Genomic DNA, 24,631 nt, shown 5'->3' on the forward strand with positions numbered 1-24,631 from the left:
CGAAATCTTTGTCTGACAGTGATGTAATCTAACTGAAATCCTCCCGAATCACCTCGCCTTTTCGCAGTTTAATTCCTCCTCTCGTGATTCTTGACGAGAGTATTCTTTACACTAGTAGAAATTTATTGCAGAAATCAAGTAGTCTTTCTCCTCTCTCATTCCTTGTCCCAAGCCCATATTCGTCTACAACCTTCTCCTCTACTCCTTCCCATACAACTGCATTCTAGTCTTTCACGACTCGTAGAATTTCATCTCCCTTTACGTATTCTATTACCCTTTCGAAATCCTCATATACTTTCGCTATCACTTTATCTTCAGCTTGTGACGACGACATGTATATCCGAACTATCGTTGTCGGTGTTGGTTTGCTGTCGATTCTGATGAAAACAACGTTATCACTTAACTGCTCACAGCAATCCATTCAATGCCCTACTTCCTCTTCATAACGAATCCTACTCCCGTTCTCCCATTTTCTGCTGCTACTGATATTACGCTATACTCATCTGACCTGAAATCCTTCTTTCCATTTCACCTCACTGACCCCTACTATATCTAGATTGAGCCTTCGCATTTTCCTTTTCATATTTTCTAGCTTCCTTAGCACGTTCATCCTTATGATATTCCACACTCCGACTCGTACAGAGTTATCCTTTCGTTGCTTCTTCAATCTTTTTCTCATGGTCACCTACCCATTGGCAGTTCCCTCCCGGAGATCCGAATGGGGGATTACTCCGGAATCTTTCGTCAATGGACAGATCGTCGTAACACAATTTCAGTGTGGGTACACGTTACACATTATGTGTCTTCAAAGCAGCGGCTTCCATTGTCTTCTGCAGTCTCATGCCGTCGATCATTGCTGATTATTCCGCCTTTAGGGACAATCTCCCACTCCAAGGACAAGAATGTGCCCTAACCTCTGCCCGCTCCTCCGCCCTCTTTGACGAGGTCAAGAGGTTTTGGTCGCAGAAGTTGCAGGTTGTGCGTGTGTGGTGAAGACAGACAGACAGACAGCTGCCACGAGAATAAAACAGACAATCTCTATCTTGGGCTGGTTTATAGCAATTTTCACACGATGAACGAAAATGTTCAAGAAATATTGTAGTCTAATGAATCTCTCCAACAGCAGCATGCCCAAACTTGTACAAAATCTTGTCGCAGCGCGTTTAAGAGGTAAACGCAAACACAGCGTACCGCTACTAGCCTAACAGTGCTAAAGTCGTGATTTCTCATCAATAAACCCTTACGTTGTCACTTCTTTTTTACAAAATGCTTCAATGGCGCTTTCTAACAGTTTCCGTGAACTATGGATGTAACTTCACACAATTAAGCAAACTACCATTGTGGTTGATTCCATGTAGTGTTAGACACTGCTTGATGTGGCTCGTGTTGTTAAATAGCTCTCGAACAGTGTTCTTTTCTGAACTTAAATTGATTAACCTCTGAGCAGCTTTCAGTTTCATTTTTGAGTACGTATTTTTTTTTGTTTTTTTTTTTTGTCAACGGACTCCCATTTTACGATGTAGTACTGTCAATACCGCGTGGTTTGTGAGCAGGACTTCACTGTGCTGCATTTTTATTTCTCACCCTTTTCCAGTAGTCCTACCAGTTCATTCACTATGATCTGCAAGCAGAATTTACGCTATTTGACTGGTATTTCTTTTGTAATTCCGTCACATGGTGATTGTACACTGGCTGACAGCGCAACTGATGCTTTTAGTGTACTCTTGCATCTCACATTTCCAGTATTCATGTCCTTCTGTTCCTCTCACGGTAGATTATTTGAAGTATTGTGTGCAAAAGTGATCAATGAATGTAAGAATTGAAGATTATCGTTTTGGCAATGAGATAAGTGTACATGATTCATATGAATAAATACTGAGATGACGCGACTTCCACTCTTTTATTGAGACCCCAACAAAATCGACCCTTATTTTCTTAAATGATTCCAATGAAAAATTGAATGTACATAGAGATGGACACAGTTGTCTCGTACGACAGGGCTTACAACCGACTATAACTTTTCAACAGCGTACGTGAGTAGTGGTCAGTCGGACTTATGACATGCGTGGGTACCCCAATTTTATTTCCTCCCGCCTTTTGCAGGAATCAGAAGGCCGCTTGTAGAGTATTTAGTCTTTAACCCTGAGAGTTACGGCGTTTCATGTGTTAGTTCCAGCTGAAAATGAAAGACGACTGAATACTGCAAGTATGTGCTTCAGCGGAAAGATTGTAAATGGCAAACGTGAACCGACACTCCATTTTATGACTTCTGAACTTCTGTTTGACCGTTATGGCCGTATAAATACAGTACCCGTGGTCTAGGGGTAGCGTCTTTGATTCATAATTAATACGTCATCGGTCCCGGGTTCGATCCCCGCCACTGACTAAATTATTGATAAATAATCAGCATTGGCGGCCGAAGACTTCCGGCATAAGAACTCAGCCTCATTCTGCCAACGGCCTTGTCAAAAAGGCCGGAGGAGCGGACAGAGGTTCAGGGCACTCTCATGTCCTAGTGGTGGGAAATTGCCCCTAAAGGCGGAAGAATCAGCAATGATCAACGACATGAGGATGCAGAAGGCAATGGAAACCACTGCATTAAAGACACGTAACGTCTATCCACAGGACATGTGGACTGTAATTGAAGATGTGTCATGATGGTCTCTCCATTGGCAAAAGATTCCGGAATAGTCCCCCATTTGGATCTCCGGGAGGGGACTGCCAAGGGGGAGGTTACCATGAGACAAAGATTGAATAATCAACGAAAGGATAACGTTCTATGAGTCGAGGCGTGGAATGTCAGAAGCTTGAACGTGGTAGGGAAACTAGAAAATCTGAAAAGGGAAATGGAAAGGCTCAATCTAGATATAGTAGGGGTCAGTGAAGTGAAGTGGAAGGAAGACATGGATTTCTGGTCAGATGAGTATCGGGTAATATCAACAGCAGCAGAAAATGGTATAACAGGTGTAGGATTCGTTATGAATAGGAAGGTGGGGCAGAGGGTATGATACTGTGAACAGTTCAATGACCGGGTTGTCTAATCAGAATCGACAGCAGACCAACACCGACAACGATAGTTCAGGTATACATGCCGACGTCGCAAGCTGAAGATGAACAGATAGAGAAAGTGTATGAGGATATTGAAAGGGTAATGCAGTATGTAAAGGGGGACGAAAATCTAATAGTCATGGGCGACTGGAATGCAATTGTAGGGGAAGGAGTAGAAAAAAAAGGTTTCAGGAGAATATGGGCTTGGGACAAGGAATGAAAGAGGAGAAACACTAATTGAGTTCTGTAACAAGTTTCAGCTACTAATAGCGAATACCCTGTTCAAGAATCACAAGAGGAGGAGGTATACTTGGAAAAGGCCGGGAGATACGGACGATTTCAATTAGATTACATCATGGTCAGACAGAGATTCCGAAATCAGATACTGGATTGTAAGGCGTATCCAGGAGCAGATATAGACTCAGATCACAATATAATAGTGATGAACAGTAGGCTGAAGTTCAAGACATTAGCTAGGAAGAATCAATACGCAAAGAAGTGGGATACGGAAGTACTAAGGAATTACGAGATACGTTTGAAGTTCTCTAACGCTATAGATACAGCAATAAGGAATAGCGCAGTAGGCAGTACAGTTGAAGAGGAATGGACATCTCTAAAAAGGGCTATCATAGAAGTTGGGAAGGAAAACATAGGTACAAAGAAGGTAGCTGCGAAGAAACCATGGGTGACAGAAGAAATACTTCAGTTGATTGATGAAAGGAGGAAGTACAAACATGTTCCGGGAAAATTAGGAATACAGATATACGAGTCGCTGAGGAATGAAATAAATAGGAAGTGCTGGGAAGCTAAGACGAAATGTCTGCAGGAAAAATGTGAAGACATCGAAAAAGATATGATTGTCGGAAGGACAGACTCAGCATACAGGAAAGTCAAAACAACCTTTGGTGACATTAAAAGCAACGGTGGTAACATTAAGAGTGCAACGGGAATTCCACTGTTAAATGCAGAGGAGAGAGCAGATAGGTGGAAAGAATACATTGAAAGCCTCTATGAGAGTGAAGATTTGTCTGATGTGATAGAAGAAGAAACAGGAGTCGATTTAGAAGAGATAGGGGATCCAGTATTGGAATTTAAAAGAGCTTTGGAGGACTTACGGTCAGATAAGGCAGAAGGGATAGATAACATTCTATCAGAATTTCTAAAATCATTGGGGGAAGTGGCAACAAAACGACTATTCACGTTGGTGTGTAGAATATATGAGTCTGGCGATGTGCCATCTGACTTTCGAAAAAGCATCATCCACACAATTCCGAAGACGGCAAGAGCTGACACGTGCGAGAATTATCGCACAATCAGCTTAACAGCTCATGCATCGAAGCTGCTTACAAGAATAATATACAGAAGAATGGAAAAGGAAATTGAGAATGCGCTAGGCGACGATCGGTTAGGCTTTAGGAAAAGTAAAGGGACGAGAGAGGCAATTCTGACGTTACGGCTAATAATGGAGGCAAGGCTAAAGAAAAATCAAGACACTTTCGTAGGATTTGTCGACCTGGAAAAAGCGTTCGACAATATAAAATGGTGCAAGCTGTTCGAGATTCAGAAAAAAGTAGGGGTAAGCTATAGGGAGAGACGGGTCATATACAATATGTACAACAAGCAAGAGGGAATAATAAGAGTGGACGATCAAGAACGAAGTGCTCGTATTAAGAAGGGTGTAAGACAAGGCTGTAGCCTTTCGCCCCTACTCTTCAATCTGTACATCGAGGAAGCAATGATGGAAATAAAAGAAAGGTTCAGGAGTGGAATTAAAATACAAGCTGAAAGGATATCAATGATACGATTCGCTGATGACATTGCTATCCTGAGCGAAATCGAAGAAGAATTAAATGATCTGCTGAACGGAATGAACAGTCTAATAAGTACACAGTATGATTTGAGAGTAAATCGGAGAAAGACGAAGGTAATGAGAAGCAGTAGAAATGAGAACAGCGAGAAACTTAACATCATGATTGATGGTCACGAAGTCAATGAAGTTAAGGAATTCTGCTACCTAGGCAGTAAAATAACGAATGACGGAGGGAGCAAGGAGGACATCAAAAGCAGACTCGCTATGGCAAATAAGGCATTTCTGGCCAAGATAAGTCTACTAATACCAAATACCGGCCTTAATTTGAGGAAGAAATTTCTGAGGATGTACGTCTGGAGTACAGCATTGTATGGCAGTGAAACATGGACTGTGGGAAAACCGGAACAGAAGAGAATCGAAGCATTTGAGATGTGGTGCTATAGCCGAATGCTGAAAATTAGGTGGACTGATAAGGTAAGGAATGAGGAGGTTCTACGCATAATCGGAGAGGAAAGGAATATGTGGAAAACACTGATAAGGAGAAGGGACAGGATGATAGGGCATCTGCTAAGACGTGAGGGAATGACTTCCATGGTACAAGAGGGAGCTGTAGAGGGCAAAAACTGTAGAGGAAGACAGAGATTGGAATACGTCAAGCAAGTAATTGAGGACGTAGGTTGCAAGTGATGCTCAGAGATAAAGAGGTTAGCACGGGAAAGGAATTCGTGGAGGGCCGCATGAAACCAGTCAGTAGACTGATGACAAAAAAAAAAAACACATATTGCTCCGAAAACCCTCACATTATGAACCAAATTTCACTTCATGGAAAGACAGTTAAACAGTTAAGAGTTTACCTCGTGGCCTGATGTTCTTTAAAAAACAATGTCAGAAAAGATGTATTCTCTAAATATTCAAGAACTTCTACTCTCAGTTATAAAAAAAACTGAAAAGGGTATTTTTTCCACCAACATGCACCTACAAGACACATGTCTTGTCTATCATTGTCTCGTGTTCATAAAGCCTTCATGGAAGGCTGCACGGCAAAGGGTAGTTTTCTATAGACCTTGTTGGTCACACTTGATTTGTGTGATTCTTAATGAAGGAGATTTTTTTTCAGTCATTAGTCTTCTGACTGGCTTCATGCGGCCCGCAACGAATTCCTCTTTTCTGCCAACCTCTTCATCTCAGAATACGACCTGCAAAATATGTCCTTAGTTATTTGCTGGCTGCAGTAAAGTCTCTGCCTTCTTCCACGTTTTTTACCCTCTAAAGCTAACTCTAATGTCATGGAAGTTATTCCCGGATCTCTTAACAGATGTCCTATCATTCTGTCCATTCTTCTTGTCAGTGTTTCCCACATATTCCTTTCCTCTCCGATTCTGCGTAGAACCTCTTCATCCCTTACCTTATCAGTCTACATAATTTTGAACATTCGTCTGTAGCATCACACCTCAAAAGCTTCTATTCTCTTCTTTTCTGTTTTTTCCGCACATGTTTCACTACCAGACAATGCTGTGCTCCATACGTACATTCTCAGAAATGTTTTCCTCAAATTGAGGCCTATGTCTTATACTAGTAGATTTCTCTTGGCCAGGAATGCCCTTTTTGCCAGCGTTAGTCTCTTTTTTGTTTCCTTTTTGCTACGTCTGTTATTGGTTGTTTTGCTGCCTAACTTCATCTATTTCGTGACCATCAATCCTGGTATTAATTCTCTTGCTGTTCTCATTCCAGCTACTTCTCTTTACATTCGTTTGTCTTCAATTTACTCTTAATCCATATTCTGTACTCAGTACACCGTTCTTTCCATTCAAGACAGTCTGTAATTCTTCTTCACTTTCATTGAGGAAACAGTATCATCAGCAAGTCGCATCACTGATGTTGTTTCATCTTGAATTTTAATTCCACTGTTGAACCTTCGTCCATTTCCATCACTGCTTCTTCATGTACAGATTGAACATTTTGGACAAAATACTACATCCCTATTTTGCACCAATTTTAATCCGAGCACTTCGTTCTTGGTCTTCCACTATTATTATTCCCTCTTGGCTCTTGCACTAGTCTCTTCCTGTTGCTCACCCCTATTTTCCTCAGAATTTCGAACATCTTGCAACATTTGATACTGTCGAATGCTTTTCCAGGTAGACAAATTTTATAATGGTGTCTTGATTTTTCTTTAGTCTTGCTCCCATTATCAACGGCAACGTCAGAATCGCCTCTCTGGTGCCATTACGATACCTGAAGCCAAAGTGATGGTCGTCTAACACACGCTTTATTGTCTTTCCCAATCTTCTGTATATTATTCTTGTCAGGAAGAAAGATGCATGAATTGCTCACCTGACTGTGCGATAATTCTCGCACTTGTCTTCTCTGTCAATTTTCGGAATTGTGCCGATGATGTTTTTCCGAAAACCAGGAGGTATAACGCCATTCTCACACATTATACCAAATAACGTGAATAGTCGTTTTGTTGCCGCTTCCCCCCAATGAATTCAGAAACTCTGATGGAATACATTGCTTGATCTTAAGTCTTGTAAAGCTGTTTTAAATTCCGATTGTGTTACTGGCTCCCCTATCTCTTCTACCTCCACTCTTCTTCTGTTATGTTAGACAAATTCCCCCACGCCTCCTCATAGCGGCCTTCAATTTGCTCTTTCCACATATCCGTTCTCTCCCTAGAATTTAACAATGGAATATCCGTTGCACTCCTAATGTTACCGCACTTGCCTTTGATTTCACCAAAGGTTGTTTTTACTTTCCCATACGCTGAGTCATTCCCACCGACTATCATTTCTTTTTTGATTTCTTCACATTTCTCAATCACCCATTTCATCTTACCTTCCAGGTACCTCCAGTTTATTTCATTCCTCAGTGATGTATTTCTGTATTCCTTAATTTCCCTGAAGGTTTTTGTGCTTTCATCTTTCATCGATCAACAGAAGTATTTCTTCTGCGACTCATGGTTTGTTCGCAATTACCTTCTTTGTACCTATGTTTTCATTTCGAACTTCTTTGATGTATACTGAGCTATGTCTTATTAGTGTCTATACAATTTAAGAACTTCAAGCTTACCTATTCAGTCCCTTGTACTTCCAAATTCTCCTTCTTCCTCTTGTGATTCTTGAACAGGATATTAGCTATTAGTAGCTTAAATACATTCCAGAACTCAATTAACCTTTTTCCTCTCTCGTTTCTAGTATGAAGTCTGTATTTTACCGTAACCCTTTCTTCTATTCTTTCCTCTACAACGGCATTCCATTCCTCCATAACTATTAGGTTTTAATCTCCCTTTACGCACTGGACTATCCTTTCAATATCCTGATATACACTACTGCCCATTAAAATTGCTACACCAAGAAGAAATGCAGATGATGAATGGGTATTCATTGGACAAATATATTGAGCTAGAACTGACATGTGATTATATTTTCACCCAATTTGGGTGCATAGATCCTGAGAAATCAGTACCCAGATCAACATCTCTAGCCATAATAACGGCCTTGATACACCTGCTCATTGAGTCAAACAGAGCGTGGATGGCGTGTACAGGTACAGCTGACCATGAGGCTTCAACACGATTCCACAGATCGTCAAGAGTAGTGACTAGCGTATTGTGACGAGCCAGTTGCTCGGCCACCATTTACCAGACATTTTCAATTGGTGAGAGATCTGGTGAATGTGCTGGCCAGGGCAGCAGTCGAACATTATCTGTATCCAGAAAGTCCCGTACAGGACATGCAACATGCGGTTTTGCATTATCCTGCTGAAATGTAGGGTTTCGCAGAGATCGAATCAAGGATAGAACCACGGGCCGTTACACATCTGAAATGTAACGTCCACTGTTCAAAGTGTCGTCAATGCGAAAAAGTGGTGACCGAGACGTGTAACCAATGGCACCCCATACCATCATGCCGGGTGATACGCCATTCTGGCGATTACGAAAACACGCTTCCAATGTGCGTTCACCACGATGACACCAAACACGGATGCCACCACCATGATGCTGTAAACAAAACCTGGATTCATCCGAAAAAATGACGTTTTGCCATTCGTGCATCCAGGTTCGTAGTTGAGTACACCATCGCAGGCGCTCCTGTCTGTGATGCAGCGCAAAGGGTAACCACAGCCATGGTCTCCGAAATGATAGTCTATGCTGCTGCAAACGTCGTCGAACTGTTCGCGCTGAGCACTATGGGACTTAACTTCTGACGTCATCAGTCCCCTAGAACTTAGAACTACTTAAACGTAACTAACCTAAGGACATCACACACATCCATGCCCGAGGCAGGATTCGAAGCTGCGACCGTAGCGGTCGCGTGGTTGATCCGTTGCAGCCATGTGGATAAGATTCCTGCCACCTCGACTGCTAGTGATACGAGGCCGTTGGGATCAAGCGCAGCGTTCCGTATTACCCTCCTGAGCCCACCGATTCCATATTCTGCTAAGAGTCATTGGATCTCGACCAACGCGAGCATCAATGTCGCAATACGATAAACCGCAATTACGATAGGCTGCACTCCGACCTTTATCAAAGTTGGAAACATGATGGTACGCATTTCTCCTCCTTACACGAGGCATGACAACAACGTTTCACCGGGCAACGCCGGTCAACTGCTGTTTTTGTATGAGAAATCGGTTGGAAACTTTCGTCGTGTCAGCACGTTGTAGGTGTCGCCACCGGCGCCAATCTTGTGTGAATGCTCTGAAAAGCTAATCATTTGCGTATCACAGCATCTTCTTCCCGTCGATTAAATTTCTCGTCGGTAGTACGTCATCTTCGTAGTGTAGCAATTTTAATGGCCAGTAGTGTACTTTCTCCTTCTCTTCTCTTCAGCTTGCGATGTCGGCTTGAATATTTGAACTATGGTTATCGGTGCTGGTTTGCTATCGATCCTGATGAGATCAGACCTCTCACTGAACTGTTCACAATAACTCACTCTCTGCCTTATCTTCCCATTCGTAACAAATCGTACTAGCGTTGCACCATTTCGTGCTGCTGTTGATACTACCCTATACGCATCTGTCACCTCACTGGCCTAGAACACAGGTGCTTTGAAGGGTGCATTTTTAAGTAATAGTGTATGAAAATAACACTGAAATGGCGTAAAAGAACTGAAGAAGAACATACAGTCGAAGGCTGTAACAATCAAAGATACAGTTCTGCACAATGTAAGTTTTTATGTGATTTGAAGTGACAATTTCTAAATCACTGTAACAGTAATTTTTAAGAGTATATCTGATTTTAAATAAAATAATATTTTTGATCCCTGAATAAGCGCGTATTTCAGGTGAACTTACTTCTGTTCTTGACATATGGCATTATAAATAATAAATGAAACCTTGACTAAAAATTCCACCACTATACAAATGGCGAACAACGTGGTGTCTTGCAAATTCCGTCACTATGTTCTTGTCGTGCCTAACAAGGGGCCTCCTACCTAATCAAATTCATCCTCAGAAAACAGAGAATGACCCAGAAATATTACAACAAACTTCAATGGGTTGTAGAGGGTGTCTTGAGGAACAAATACAGGATAGAAATCCGTGTCCCGAAGAGTCATCCAAAGACGCTACTCAGAGTCCAACTTACAGGCGCTGGCGCGTGCCACGAGGCCACTCCTTCAACAGCAAACGTGATGTATACTGACGCACCATAGGCGGAACGTCTCGCAATATTGTTTGTTCAGTAATCACTATTGGAAGAGATAAAACTAGCTGTTAGGTAGACAGACCATACGTCTTATGAATGTGTTGTACTGTTGCTTTCGTGAATGACCCCCCCCCCCCCCCCCAGGGGCTCAGCATTCATTTGCTGAGTACGGGCTTGGCGACCCCGGGGTCCTGAGCTGGGGACTGGTCAGTGCCGCCAGTCTCCTGTCACCGTAACCCCCGGACATGCTTCAACGACCACCGCATGACGCGGCGGTGGAATGTTGTGTGCTACGGGGAATGGTAATCTTGGCTTGACCGCCTGGATTGCGAGGAAGATAAACCTCTATAAAAACCCCTCAATCTTACGGTGTGCTGCGCGCCTATAAGATGCATGGCTGTTGGGGTGGAACAGTCGCAAGCGGGCAACCTCTGGGGCACCTGCCGCGCCCCAGTTGTATAAGGCTTACCTAGGCACGCGGGGCTCTGTCTAGGTGGACTTCTAGTTCCCTAGCTGCTCGTGGGACCGAGATGGAACCCTCGAACTTTTATTCTTCTCCTGCCAGCGGAAAGGGTGGACCGCTGGTGGGTTCTAACACCCAATCCAACAAGAGGGCTCGTGTAGCCAGTCCTCCTGATTCAGGTAGTAGTAACAGAACGCATCCTGCTTCGCAGAATGTGTTTTTCATAATTAAAAGAAAAGATGGGAGTTTTGAAAAAGTTTCGCCATTTTATATACAGAAGGGCTTAGAAGGTATTGCTGGCACATTAAAATCTGTAAAGCGCTTGCGAAATGGCACCTTGTTGGTTGAAACATCTAGCTGCCAGCAAGTCCAGAACCTTCAGAAGGCACAATTTCTTGGGGAGTTTGCGATAGAGACTGAATATCACAATACCTTGAACTACAGCAAGGGTGTTGTGACTTGCAGAGATCTCGTTGACATTCCCCATGACGAACTGAAGGCTGAATGGTCCCAGGAAGGAATTGTCGACGTGCAACACATTATGAAACGGGTGGATGGTGCTCTCATAAAGACTGACTCATTTATCCTTACATTTAACAGCACCAAATTGCCAGAGCATGTGAAGGCAGGTTTCCTACGTCTCAGTGTACGGCCTTATTACCCCAAACCCATGCGGTGTTTTAAATGCCAACACTTTGGACACACTACTCTCGGCTGTAGAGGGGAAGCCACTTGCGGGAATTGTGGTAAAGCCGCCCATGAGGGAGTTGGTTGCTCCTCTCCTCCCAAGTGTGTCAACTGCTCTGGGGTTCACCCTGTGTGGAGTAGGGAATGCAGAGTTTTCCTTGAGGAACGGAAGATTCAGGAACTAAAAACTACGAAACGCATCCTGTATGGTGAGGCGAAGAAAATCTACAAGCCCATGCAGCCGCCCACGTTCGCTGCTTCCTTTTCTTCCGTTCTCAAACAACCAGTCTTGAAAACCGATGCCGCTACACAAACGGAGGTTGCTACTGTGAGCACTAGCATCTGCGCTTGTCAATGTACGCGTGCTGCTGCCGTTCCTGTGAGGCCTGCTGCTCCCCCCCTGCCTTCTGACCATGCCGTGGTAGCTGACATCATGGAACTTCCTGCCCCTTCCCAGGTCCAGTCTTGTGCACTGCCCAGCGCTGCTACACCCCCTACTGCTTCTGAGGTTTTGGCTCCAGTGCCACCTCAGGCCAGAACATCGAAACCAAAGACAAAGGTGAAGACTCGCCCACTAAAGGAGACTGCAGTTATACAGTCTCCTGATGTGGATGTAATTCTCTCTGACGTCTCTCTCGAATCCTCTTCTGAGGCGATGGAGGTTGATGTCAGACTGGGGCAATCATCTCGCCCCAAAACTGAGCCTCCACCTGTTGTGGGCTCTCCTCCCCTACAGAAAGTGAGAATGAAGGTACTCCCACCCTGATAGATGGCTCCCATTATACAGTGGAACATGAATGGATTCCGGGCACATGTGGAGGAACTGAACCTCCTAGCACGGCAACGCCCTCTGTGCTTGTGTTTACAGGAAACGCATTTAAAACCATCTGATGCTCCTATACTAAGGGGCTATACGTCATATCGCAAAGATGACCTGACTGGAGAAAGGGCCAAAGGCGGAGTCGCTGTGTTTGTCAATAATGACCACCACTCCTCTGCTCTCCCCCTGGATACTGACCTGCAAGCAGTTGCAGTTAAAATTCATTCACCTCGGAGGTTTACCGTTTGCTCCCTTTATTTACCCCCTCTGGATGCAATGACCTTAGACGCTCTCACAGATCTTATCGACCAACTCCCTCGCCCATTTCTCCTCCTGGGAGACTTCAATGCCCATCATGTCCTGTGGGGCTCCACTTTGCGCTGGAGGTCGAATTTTGGAGAGCCTCCTAACATCTCAAATGTTGTGCATCCTCAACACAGGTACTCCGACTCATTTGTCTACTGCTACAGGGTCATTCTCAGCCATTGACCTATCTTTCTGCTCTCCAACCCTCACCGACTCTGTTCACTGGGAGGTCATTGACGACCTTCATTCCAGTGATCACTTCCCTATCCGCATTCATCTCCTGGATGGTGTATCGCTGGAGCAGCGGCCACCATCGTGGATGATTGGCAGGGCTAACTGGCCACTGTTCACTCGGTTGGCTGTCTTTGACCGCCACAATAACGTACAGGAATGGGTAGATCACATCACGCTTGCGGTTCATCATGCTGCTGACCTGTGCATACCACAGTCTTCTGGCACTCCTAAGCGGCGCCTTGTGCCTTGTTGGACAGAAGAGTGGCGTTCAGCCATCCGGGACAGGCGTGCCGCTCCTCGCCGATTTAAATGCCGACCAACAGCGGTCAATCTTACCGCCTTTCGAATCGCGAGAGCCAGGGCACACCGTGTCATTAAAGAGAGCAAGAAAAGGTCATGGCAGGAGTTCCTGGACTCCATCAACCGTTCCACTTGTTCCACAAGAGTATGGGAAGCCATCCGGAGGATTTCCGGTAAACATAGCCGTTTACCAATAGCTTCTGTCCTGAACCAGGGATGTCTCCAAACGACACCCAGAGCCATTGCTCAGACGCTGGCAGAGCATTTTGCACAAAGTACTGCCACCGCAAATCAGGATCCAACGTTTCGTCGCTACCGTGCGACTGTCGAAAGAGCGACCTTGGACTTTCGGTGGAACAGTTCTGAGGCCTACAATTCCCCTTTCTCCATGTGGGAACTTGAATCCGCACTTACTGAGACTTCTGACACTGCACCAGGTTACGACCACATAGGGTACTCCATGCTTCGACATCTGCCAGCGGCGTCAAAGGAAATCCTCCTCGAATGTTTTAATCTCATATGGCAGACAGGAGTGTTCCCCACCTCGTGGAGGGAGGCAATTCTCATCCCTCTCCTCAAACCAGGAAAGGACCGCACATGTCCCGGTAGTTATCGTAGTATCACCTTGACAAGCTGTGTCGGAAGACCCTGGAACGGATGGTTAACCGGCGTCTGGTCTGGCTGTTAGAGACCAGACAGCTCCTTAGCCGCTTTCATTGTGGATTCCGAAAATTTCGGTCCACGGTCGACAACCTGACCCTCCTAGAGGCGGCTATTCAGCAGGCTTTTCTCCGTCAGCATCACTATATCGGTATCTTCTTTGATATCAGTAAGGCATATGATACTACTTGGAGACACTGTATTCTTGCACAAATGCATCAATGGGGCTTTCGTGGCCGCCTCCGGATTTTCATTCGGCCTTTCCCGTCTCAGCGGTTTTTTCGGACCCGCGTTGGTAACACACTGTCTGATCGCTTTGAGCAAGAGAACGGTGTCCCGCAGGGCAGTGTTTTAAGTCTTACCCTCTTTGCCATAGCCATCAACAGTATAACGTCTACAGTGAGGAGTCCAGTACAGTGCTCCTTATTTGTGGACGACTTTGCTGTTTTCTGTTCCTCCTCCAGTGTTGCAACCGTGAGCCTTCAGTTGCAGCTAACAGTGCGGCGGTTAGAGGAGTGGGCTGCAAAGACGGGTTTTCGGTTTTCTGCCGAAAAGTGTGTTTGTGTTCATTTTAATCGATCTCGTCATCTTTTTACTTTGCCTGCCTTGCATATGCGGGATACTGTCCTACATTTTAGAGACACAGTGCGGTTTCTGGGCCTAATTTTTGACTCAAGGTTGTCATGGCTGCCACACCTACGTGACTTGAAAGCCAGAACCCTGAAGGCACTGAACATCCTCAAGTGCCTCAGCCACAGGTCTTGGGGCGCGGACAGGGCGCGTCTCCTACAGTTTTATGGAGCTTTTGTGCGTTCACGGCTGGACTATGGGTGCACAGTATATGGGTCAGCGAGGCCATCTTATTTGCGGATCCTTGACGCTGTTCACCATGCTGGGATCCGACTGGCCACGGATGGTTATCGGACCAGTCCCGTACCCAGCCTCTGTGCTGAGTCTGGCGAACCGCCACTTACCATCCGGCGGCAGCTCCTGCTGGTGCGCCAGGCTTGTAAGTTTCTTGCAGCTCCCAGCTCGCCTGCTCACCGTCTTGTTGCCCATCCACCTATGGACCGCCTTTTTTCCAGCCGTCCCCGGGCTACGTTGCCGTTTGGGATCCGTGTGCAACGTGTACTAGAGTCCCTCGGTGTGGAGTCTGTACAACCCCAAATCCGAGGTTTTAACCGGCTGCCACCCTGGTTACTGAAGAGGCCCGGAGTGATTTTAGATTTATTGCAGTACAAGAGAGATTGCACTCCTGCCACCGTTTTTAATGCAGCATTTTCTGCCATTTTATCTGAGCACCACGACTATGTACCTGTTTTTACGGATCGGTCGAAACAAGGGGATTCTGTTGGTTGCTCAGTTGTTTTTCCATATCGTGTCCTCAAGGTCCGACTGCCTCAGACTTTTACTGTCTTTGATGCAGAATTGTTTGCGATCTTGCGGGCACTGGAGCACATGAGACATTCTTCCTCTCCTAAATTTCTTGTCTGTTCCGATTCACTCAGTGCCCTTCACTCATTGCAACGTTTGTATCCGGCAGACAAAATTGTCCAGACCATCCAGGATGCCCTCCTCCGGCTACAGCGACTGGGGAAGGTTGTAGCTTTCTGCTGGGTTCTGGGGCATGTTGGCATTGCTGGGAATGAACGGGCAGATCTCGCAGCCAAGGAGGCGTGTCTCGCCCCACAAGTATCTCAGTGTGCTATCCCCTTGCACGCACTCACCTCGCTGTTGAGCTCACGGGTCATGCGTTGGTGGGAGGATGAATGGCTGGAAGTGACTGACAATAAGCTCCGTATAGTCAAGCCCACAACGCGTGTGTGGTGTACTTGCTTTCAGCCCCATCGACGGGACGAGGTTCTCCTAACACGGCTTCGAATAGGCCACAGCCCTATGACGCACGGCTTCCTGGTGCTTGCGGCGTCCAGGTCACTGTGCGCCACGTTTTATTGGATTGCATTTTATTTTCTGACCAGCGGGTCGCGGCTGACTTGCCAGCGGACCTGCCGTCTCTTTTAGGCAACACTCGGACGAATGTGGTTAAAGTTTTAAAGTTCTGTGCCCTGTCAAATGTTTTTACAAAGATTTTAGGGAGAGGGTTTTAATTTGCTCACTGTGTGACAAGCTCGCCCATATTTTATTTAAGTGGCCAGCCAATAACAATTTCCTGTGACATTCTTGTTGCTATGTTTCCCCTTTCCTTAGGTTTTACTTTCTTAGGTAACATTTTCCTTCCTTTCCTGCTTTCTTTGAGTGGGTGCTTTAGTTTTCTTAGGTCTGTCCACATTCGTTCCTTTTAATGTGTGTCAGGGCGCTGATGACCTCGATGTTGAGCGCCCATAAGCCCCAACACACCACCACCATCGTGAATGACGGCTTTAATCTGCAGTTTATTTTTCTCTTGTATATCGAAAAGAAAGCAGATTTTAGAAGATTCCAGGAGAAAATTACCTGCTGACGGAAACCCATACCTGAGACCGTCGTCCATTACATTCATATAAGACAAGACCTATTTATGCTGTGACTAGCTCCATGTTCTCCACTGGTGGTCGTGGCAGTCAGCCGTTATCACCAAATAACAAACAACATTGCGAGACGTGTCAGCGTACAGTCACGTTTGCTGCGGAAGAGGTGGTCTTGTGGAAAGTGCCGACGTCTATCACTTGGACGATCTGTAGCGTCATTGGATGACGATTCCAGACGCGGGTTCGTACCTCGCTTTGTTCCCTACGACACCCACCATAACCCCTCGAAGTTTGTTGCACCATTTCTGGGACACACTGCATATCTTTTACGATATGTATCACCTCGGTGCTCAGCATTCCCCCTCCCCCTACCCCCCTCCCCACCCCCATCTTCCCTGCTACCTTACCTTCAATTATTTTTCGTTGCAGACAGTTTCTTCACAGAAAAGAAGCCTTTCTCTGTCATTTTCATTACTGCTCTTTTCTCTCTCAGTCTTATACATACTTCTTCAATTGTCATTCTGTGAGTCCACTTGACATTTAGTATTTCTCCACAAATCCAGATTTGATAACTATTCAGGTCTTTTTTATTCTTTCTTACTGATCGCCCTGATTCTCTGTCATAAAATCTTACACTTCAGTCATAAAATTTACCAAATCCCTGTCTTAATTCGGTCGGAATTCTGTTTGCTCTCAACAAACATTTCACATTTTCAAAAACGCTTTTTTTTAACGATAGGTGTTCTACTTATTATTTCCTCGATACAGCTTCCATTTGCTGAAACCCAATTTCCTAAGTGCCTATTTCTTTTTCTTTTCCTAAGTCTTCTCTTCCGATGATGGTTTGAAAGAACCTTCATGTTTGCCAATTCTCGTCCCTTCACTCTCTCCTACTTTTCTTATCCCTGTAAGCAAGTGATACGACCCTCACGTGGCTAACGTATTTCAGAAGATTTTTGTGTACACTCCCATCATCTAGTAGTCCAGCTCTGACGCTGCATAGTAATTCCAAGCTAGATTCAGTACCTCTAGTGGGTGTCCATTTTATTGCTTTCTTTTCACTTCTCTTTTTACTACGGTGAAGGAAATGCACAGTTAAGAGCTTGCTAGTAAATGATAGTCTTAAAAGGAGCTGGTTGCTGTAAAAAATATTCAGAGTCCAAGGCTGGGTCTCAGTTCAGGCAGCCAAAGCGTCATTCTGTTCCACATCTGCCGGCCGAAGTGGCCGTGCGGTTAAAGGCGCTGCAGTCTGGAACCGCAAGACCGCTACGGTCGCAGGTTCGAATCCTGCCTCGGGCATGGCTGTTTGTGATGTCCTTAGGGTAGTTAAGTTTAACTAGTTCTAAGTTCTAGGGGACTAATGACCTCAGCAATTGAGTCCCATAGTGCTCAGAGCCATTTGAACCATTTTTGTTCTCCATCTGCAGTGGGAGGGGCAACTAACTCACAGTGAAAAACTCTTCAATGTTCAAAAAGCCTTTCATGAAGATAAGGAAACCAGGTTTCTCTCTCTCAAGGCTAGCGTGTGGATCTCCTTACACCAAAATACAACATTCCATTTAAATTTCAGAATCCAGCGTTCTGGCTGGATCTCACTGCAATTTTATATGGAGTACGCACTTTCTCGTTCATGCCATCGTTGCCATCTCACGGGTCTGTTTCGAAATTATACCGTGGAGTGAGATACATTTTCCACCTGCCTATCCACCCCACACTTCTACCGATTAAACGCAGCATAAATCCATAATAGCGGGAGAGTAGTACACTTATTTAAGTGTTACTGGACGAATCTCGCAGTGCCTGCCGCCACTGGCCGGCGAGATTACGGCTCTGACAGAGTGTTAACATTGAAGACATAGGCAGCTAGGATATTGAGGAGTGAACACAAAGGCTGCTAGAAGACCATGGAGTAAATGCTTGTTGCTGAGCGACTGATGAGGCCAGCTTTGCGGTTGCAGGGGAGGGTGTCTCCACTTGAGTACTGAGAGCTGAACTGGGAGACCCTGCCGCTACTGCAGCTGCCTTGTAAATTTTCGTCACGATTTTGGTAGAATGCTACCGCTGCGATCACCGATTCCATAGGGACGCGATATTGGTTCACTCCCTTCAGGAGCCAGCTATGCCGGTTTCATGCTGCGCAGCCAAGTAGTTTGCTTTCAGTACGCACTTTGATGATGACGATAATGTTGGTTAGTGGGTCGGTCAATATTGTCGTCATCAGCGTCCGTACAAGTTCCAATCTGCCCATTTCCAGTCTCGCCACTACCCGAATGATGATGAGATGACGAGGACAACTCAAACACCCAGTGCTCGGGCGGAGAAAATTCCCATCCCGGCCGGGAATGGAACCCGGGGCCCCGTGATCCAGAGGCAGCAACGCTAAACACCTGACCACGAGCTGCGGACAATATGCACTTTGAGAATCTGAATATTGTTCGAACCCAGTTTCCGTGACTTTCTTTCTCTCTCTTTTTTTTTTTGTTAATTTACTAACCATGCTTAGTCATTGCTAGTATTCGTGTATTATCTGCATAACTTTCCTTTTATCACGCCTATTCACCTGTGCAAAGGTTAGAGCTTATCATTAGAATTCGTTTATCAAATTATTCATCTACAGCTACATGGATAGTCTGCAAGTTACGGTTAAGTGCCTGGGAAAGGGTTCATCAAACCACCTTCAGAATAACTGTCTATTATTGCACTCTCGAATAGCGCGCAGGAAAACCTAATATTTGTATCGTTCGGTGCTAGGTCTGATTTACGTCATTTTCTTACAATAAGTACTTTTACATTCAGAAGAGAAATATGGTGTTTGAAATTTCGTGATAAGATCCCGCCGCAACAAATCCTGTATGACGTCCGTGACACTTTCTCCCCTACTTCTCGATATACAGAATGTGCTGCCCTCCTTTGAACTTTCTCGATGTTATCCGGTAATACTGTCTGGTAAGGGTCCCACATGGCGTAGAGTACTCGAAAAGAGGACGGACAAGCGTAGTGCAGACAGTCTCTTCAGCAGATCTGTTGCATCTTCTAAGTGTTCTGCCTATAAAACGCAGTCTTTAGTTCGCCTACACCACAACTTATGTCGCTCTTTCCAATTGATCATAACCGTAATTGCAAGGTATTTAGTCGAATTTACAGCCTTTATATTTGATTGATTTATCGCGTAGCCCAAGTTTAGCGGATTCGTTTTTGCACTCATATGGTTGCCTCACATTTTTCAGTATTTAGGGTCAATTGCCAATTTTCGCACCATACAGATATCTTCTCTTAATCGTTCAGTTCTTAATCTCAGTAGGTAACTCTTGTGTTTTGCTTTTAGATAATAAACCTGAATGTAATAATGACCAATTGTTTCTGTTATGTGTTAAATGAACACTCCTCTCATTAATTTGTCTATGTGCATTGTGTGGTGTCACTATTGCCAGACTTCATTGGGCTACCACTGTTAATTATCATTCAGTAACACATTTCGGTTCTGCAACATTATAATTTCCCTTCATTAATTTCCATGATTCTAAGAGGTCCGTCCTTTCTTTGCAGGACATCAGATATCGGAATGTATCACTATAGGCGTATAAAAACTGCACAGTCGGCAAACCACATCATGTACAGAACAGCCAAAACAGCACGAACTTTACATATGAGTTATGTTTCAAATATAAATTACGCAAATACCATCGTTACTGCAATCACAAAACAGTAATTAAGTTCGTTTTACACTACTGGCCATTAAAATTGCTACGCCAAGAAGAAATGCAGATCATAAACGGGTATTCATTGGACAAATGTATTATACTAGAACTGACATGTGACTCCATTTTCACGCAATTTGTGTGCATAGATCCTGAGAAATCAGTACCCAGAACAACCACCTCTGGCCGTAATGACGGCATTGATACGACTGGGCATTGAGTCAAACAGAGCGTGGATGGCGTGTACAGGCACAGCTGCCCATGCAGCTTCAACAGGATACCACAGTTCATCAACAGTAGTGACTGGCGTATTGTGACGAGCCAGTTGCCTGGCCACCATTGACCAGACGTTTTCAACTGGTGAGAGATCTGGAGAATGTACTCGCCAGGGCAGCAGTCGAACATTTTCTGTAGCCAGAAAGGCCCGTACAGGAGCTGCAACATGCGGTCGTGCATTATTCTGCTGAAATGTAAGGTTTCGCAGTGATCGAATGAAGGGTAGAGCCACGGTTCGTAACACATGTGAAGTGTAACGTCCACTGTTCAAAGGGCCGTCAATGCGAAAAAGAGATGACCGAGACGTGTAACCAATGGCACCCCATACCATCACGCCGAGTGATAAGCCAGTTTGGCGATGACGAATACACGCTTGCAATGTGCGTGCACCGCGACCTCGCCAAACAGGGATGCGACCATCATGATGCTGTAAACAAAACCTGGATTCATCCGAAAAAATGACGTTTTGCCATTCGTGCTCCCAGGTTCGTCGTTAAGTACACCATCGCAGGCGCTCCTGTCTGTGATGCAGCGTCAAGAGTAACCGCAGCCATGGTCTCCGAGCTGATAGTTCATGCTGCTGCAAACGTCATCGAACTGTCCGTGCAGATGGTTGTTGTCTTGCATACGTCCCCATCTGTTGACTCAGGTATCGAGACGTGGCTGCATGATCCGTTACAGCCATGCGGATAAGATGCCTGTCATCTCGACTGCTAGTGATACGAGGCCGTTGGGATCCAGCACGGCGTTCCGTATTACCCCCTTGAACCCACCAATTCCATATTCTGCTAACAGTCATTGGATCTCGACCAACGCGAGCAGCAATGTCGCGATACGATAAACCGCAATCGTGATAGGCTACAATCCGATCTTTATCAAAGTCGGAAACGTGATGGTACGCATTTCTCCTCCTTACACGAGGCATGACAACAACGTTTCACCGGGCAACGTCGGTCACCTGTTGTTTGTGTATGAGAAATCGGTTGGAAACTTTCCTCATGTCAGCACGTTGTAGGTGTCGCCACCGGCGCCACCTTTGTATGAATGCTCTGAAAAGCTAATCATTTGCATATCACAGCATCTTCTTCGCGTCAGCTAAATTTCGCGTCTGTAGTACGTCAGCTTCGTAGTGGAGCAATTTTATTGGCCAGTAGTGTAGATACTGATGCCAGGCTCTAACACTACTAGCACCGATAAGGAGCTGGCAATGGGAGTTGAGTGAGCGTAACGGATGGCAGGGCAGGGCGGCACTCACTGTACAGCTTGCTGAAGGCGGCGTAGAACTCGCTGAGGCTGAGCCGGCCGTCGCCGTCAGCGTCGTCGAAGGCGAGCATGTGGCCCAGCTGGCAGCCGCCGCTGTCGCCAGGTGCCTCGACGCCCGCCTCGTCCGAGCGGCCAGCCTGCGAACACACGAATCCCAAGTAACACCCACACACATAATTACACACACACACACACGCACACACAAACACCTGCTCAAAAATTCCTCATACAGCACACACCCATGGCCGAGGCAGGATTCGAACCTGCGACCGTAGCGGTCGCGGACTGAAGCGCCTAGAACTGCTCGGCCACAACGGCTGCTTTTACATAAGAATGAGTATTTTGAATTAGAGCTGGGCAGCCGCTTAAAAACCGTATTTGCTGGGTAGTTACGCAACAGAGTAGTCTCTGCGGGGGAGGGGGATGCTTATGTCGCATCGGCTGATGCCATTTGACGTCTCTTCTACCTCTCTGACTTGTTTCGAGCCTCATTCGCTTGTCTGTTATTTTTAGAGCAACATGGTTAAGTACACGTTTGCAGAATACACCGACATGATTCTTCTCTATGGTGAAGGTCAAGTTATTGGAAGATCAGCTCGTTGCCGTTATCAAGATGGTTGTCTACAATGTCCGATTCCATCGTATACCATTTTCGTCACAATTACGGCTTCGAGAAACGGGTACCTTCACCGTCGGCAGGCCTGACGTCTCTAAGCAGACGCCATACACCCGAAATGGAAGAGGCCGTACTGCACCGGCTGTAACAGAGAGTGTGTTTCACAATATCCATTCGTAGGTACAATGTGTGGGCCCAACTTTGTGATCGGTACATGGAACATTGTATTGTATATTAACCGGGGACCTAGAAACGACGGAGGAGTTCCGTCCCCGCCGCAGCCGGAGTGGTCCATGCCCCCACGACGACTATCGCAATCCACTTCACCCCTCCGCCGCCCCAGACTGAACCCAGGGTTATTATGCGGTTTGCCCCCCGGTGGATCCCCCAGGGAACGTCTCACACCAGACGAGTGTAACCCCTATGTTTGTGTGGTAGAGTAATGGGTAATGGTGGTGTACGCGTACGTGGAGAACTTGTTTGCGCAGCAATTGCCGACATCCTGTAGCTGAGGAGCAATAAGGGGAACCAGCCCGCATTCGCCGAGACAGATGAAAAACAGCCTAAAAACCATCCACAGACTGGCCAGGCGGATTCGTGCTGGGGACCAGGCGCTCCTCCCCGCCCGGAAATCCGACCTTATACCTCACGGTCAACCGGGCGGGCTACATCGAACATTAATTGTACCTCGTCAGAATGATAACCTATTCTTTGAAAAGGACAAAAACGTTTTAAGTTTAACTGTAAACAACATTGTTTGTGAAAACTGATGAAGTTTTCGTTTCTTTAGTTATTAATGAGTGGAACTGTAAAAAAGTGAATATACTCGATTACGCATAATAAATTACTTGTAAAAGTGATCACGTTACCATCATGTGCGCATAGGGTGTTAGGGAAGTAAGTGCAGATATTTCTGCTGATAACTGATGGAAGTGTACTGAACACCTTTACATCGGTATCACTTCATTCGCAGACTAGTAGTTACCCAAGCATTGTGTTCCTAGGTTGGACAGTGTCTCCAAGTACGCGTGGGCAATGGAAGCCATTAATAGTTATTTTCCACTGGGCAGCAGGTCAATTGTTGAAGTGTGGACGCGTGGGCTGAAATGTATAACATATACTGACAGGCGTAGTCCATTTCGTGGAGCATTTATAACATGGAGAAAACATCTGGCAGTCAACAATGTGATGTGTTTGCGGAAAGACTGTTAGAGGCAAAGGAGAACAGCTAACACGCTGAAATGGTACATATTAAGGTAGCAGTTATGAAAATATCTGTTCCTATACCCCTAACAGCCTGTAAATGTTCTTCTGCAAATAACCTAATATTATTGTATTCCCACGATCCCAAAACGTGGTGTAATGTGATAGTAGCATAGTGGTTGCACAGTGTTCTCCTAACACATGTTCGCTGAATTCACCGAATGGGATGCCTTCAGGACTATGACTTTTGCCTGGACCTTATGTCTTCAATTATCCGTTGGATATTTTGCAATCACGTCCCTCCCAATAGGTTTTATCCTCTACACCCCCCCCCCCCCCCCTCTAGTAGCGTGTAGGTTATTTCTGATGTCTTCTCCTTCTTGTCAGTGTTTTCCATATGTGCCTCTCTACACTGATTCTGCGGAGAACTTCTTCATTTTTTACTAGTACACCTAATTCCCCCCCATGAACTATGGACCTTGCCGTTGGTGGGGAGGCTTGCGTGCCTCAGCGATACAGATGGCCGTACCGTAGGTGCAACCACAACGGAGGGGTATCTGTTGAGAGGCCAGACAAACCTGTGGTTCCTGAAGAGGGGCAGCAGCCTTTTCAGTAGTTGCAAGGGCAACAGTCTGGATGATTGACTGATCTGGCCTTGTAACAATAACCAAAACGGCCTTGCTGTGCTGGTACTGCGAACGGCTGAAAGCAAGGGGAAACTACAGCCGTAATTTTTCCCGAGGGCATGCAGCTTTACTGTATGATTAAATGATGATGGCGTCCTCTTGGGTAAAATATTCAGGAGGTAAAATAGTCCCCCATTCGGATCTCCGGGCGGGGACTACTCAAGAGGATGTCGTTATCAGGAGAAAGAAAACTGGCGTTCTACGGATCGGAGCGTGGAATGTCAGACCCCCTAATCGGGCAGGTAGGTTAGAAAATTTAAAAAGGGGAATGGATAGGTTAAAGTTAGATATGGTGGGAATTAGTGAAGTTCGGTGGCAGGAGGAACAAGGCTTCTGGTCAGGTGACTACAGGGTTATAAACACAAAATCAAATAGGGGTAATGCAGGAGTAGGTTTAATAATGAATAGAAAAATAGGAATGCGGGTAAGCTACTACAAACAGCATA

At 45.5% G+C, this 24,631-nt stretch overlaps 1 protein-coding gene and 1 long non-coding RNA gene across 2 annotated transcripts in view; both read right to left on the reverse strand.

Annotated features, from left to right (window-relative positions):
* The window catches only part of LOC124773250 (follistatin-related protein 5-like), a 194,970-nt gene extending 171,799 nt beyond the window's left edge, over window positions 1-23,171 (reverse strand). The window contains exons 1-2 of the mRNA XM_047249388.1: window positions 23,166-23,171; window positions 21,673-21,817 (exon numbers count right to left, since the gene is read on the reverse strand). Of these exons, the coding sequence (XP_047105344.1) occupies window positions 21,673-21,817; window positions 23,166-23,171 (151 nt within the window). The remainder of the gene's footprint in view (window positions 1-21,672; window positions 21,818-23,165) is intronic.
* LOC124790047 overlaps window positions 21,760-24,631 on the reverse strand; it is a 46,499-nt gene continuing 43,627 nt past the window's right edge. The window contains exon 3 of the long non-coding RNA XR_007016210.1: window positions 21,760-21,817. This is a non-coding gene — a long non-coding RNA (uncharacterized LOC124790047). The remainder of the gene's footprint in view (window positions 21,818-24,631) is intronic.

The sequence above is a fragment of the Schistocerca piceifrons genome, chromosome 1 (assembly GCF_021461385.2).
Source record: "Schistocerca piceifrons isolate TAMUIC-IGC-003096 chromosome 1, iqSchPice1.1, whole genome shotgun sequence".
Lineage (NCBI taxonomy): Eukaryota > Metazoa > Arthropoda > Insecta > Orthoptera > Acrididae > Schistocerca > Schistocerca piceifrons.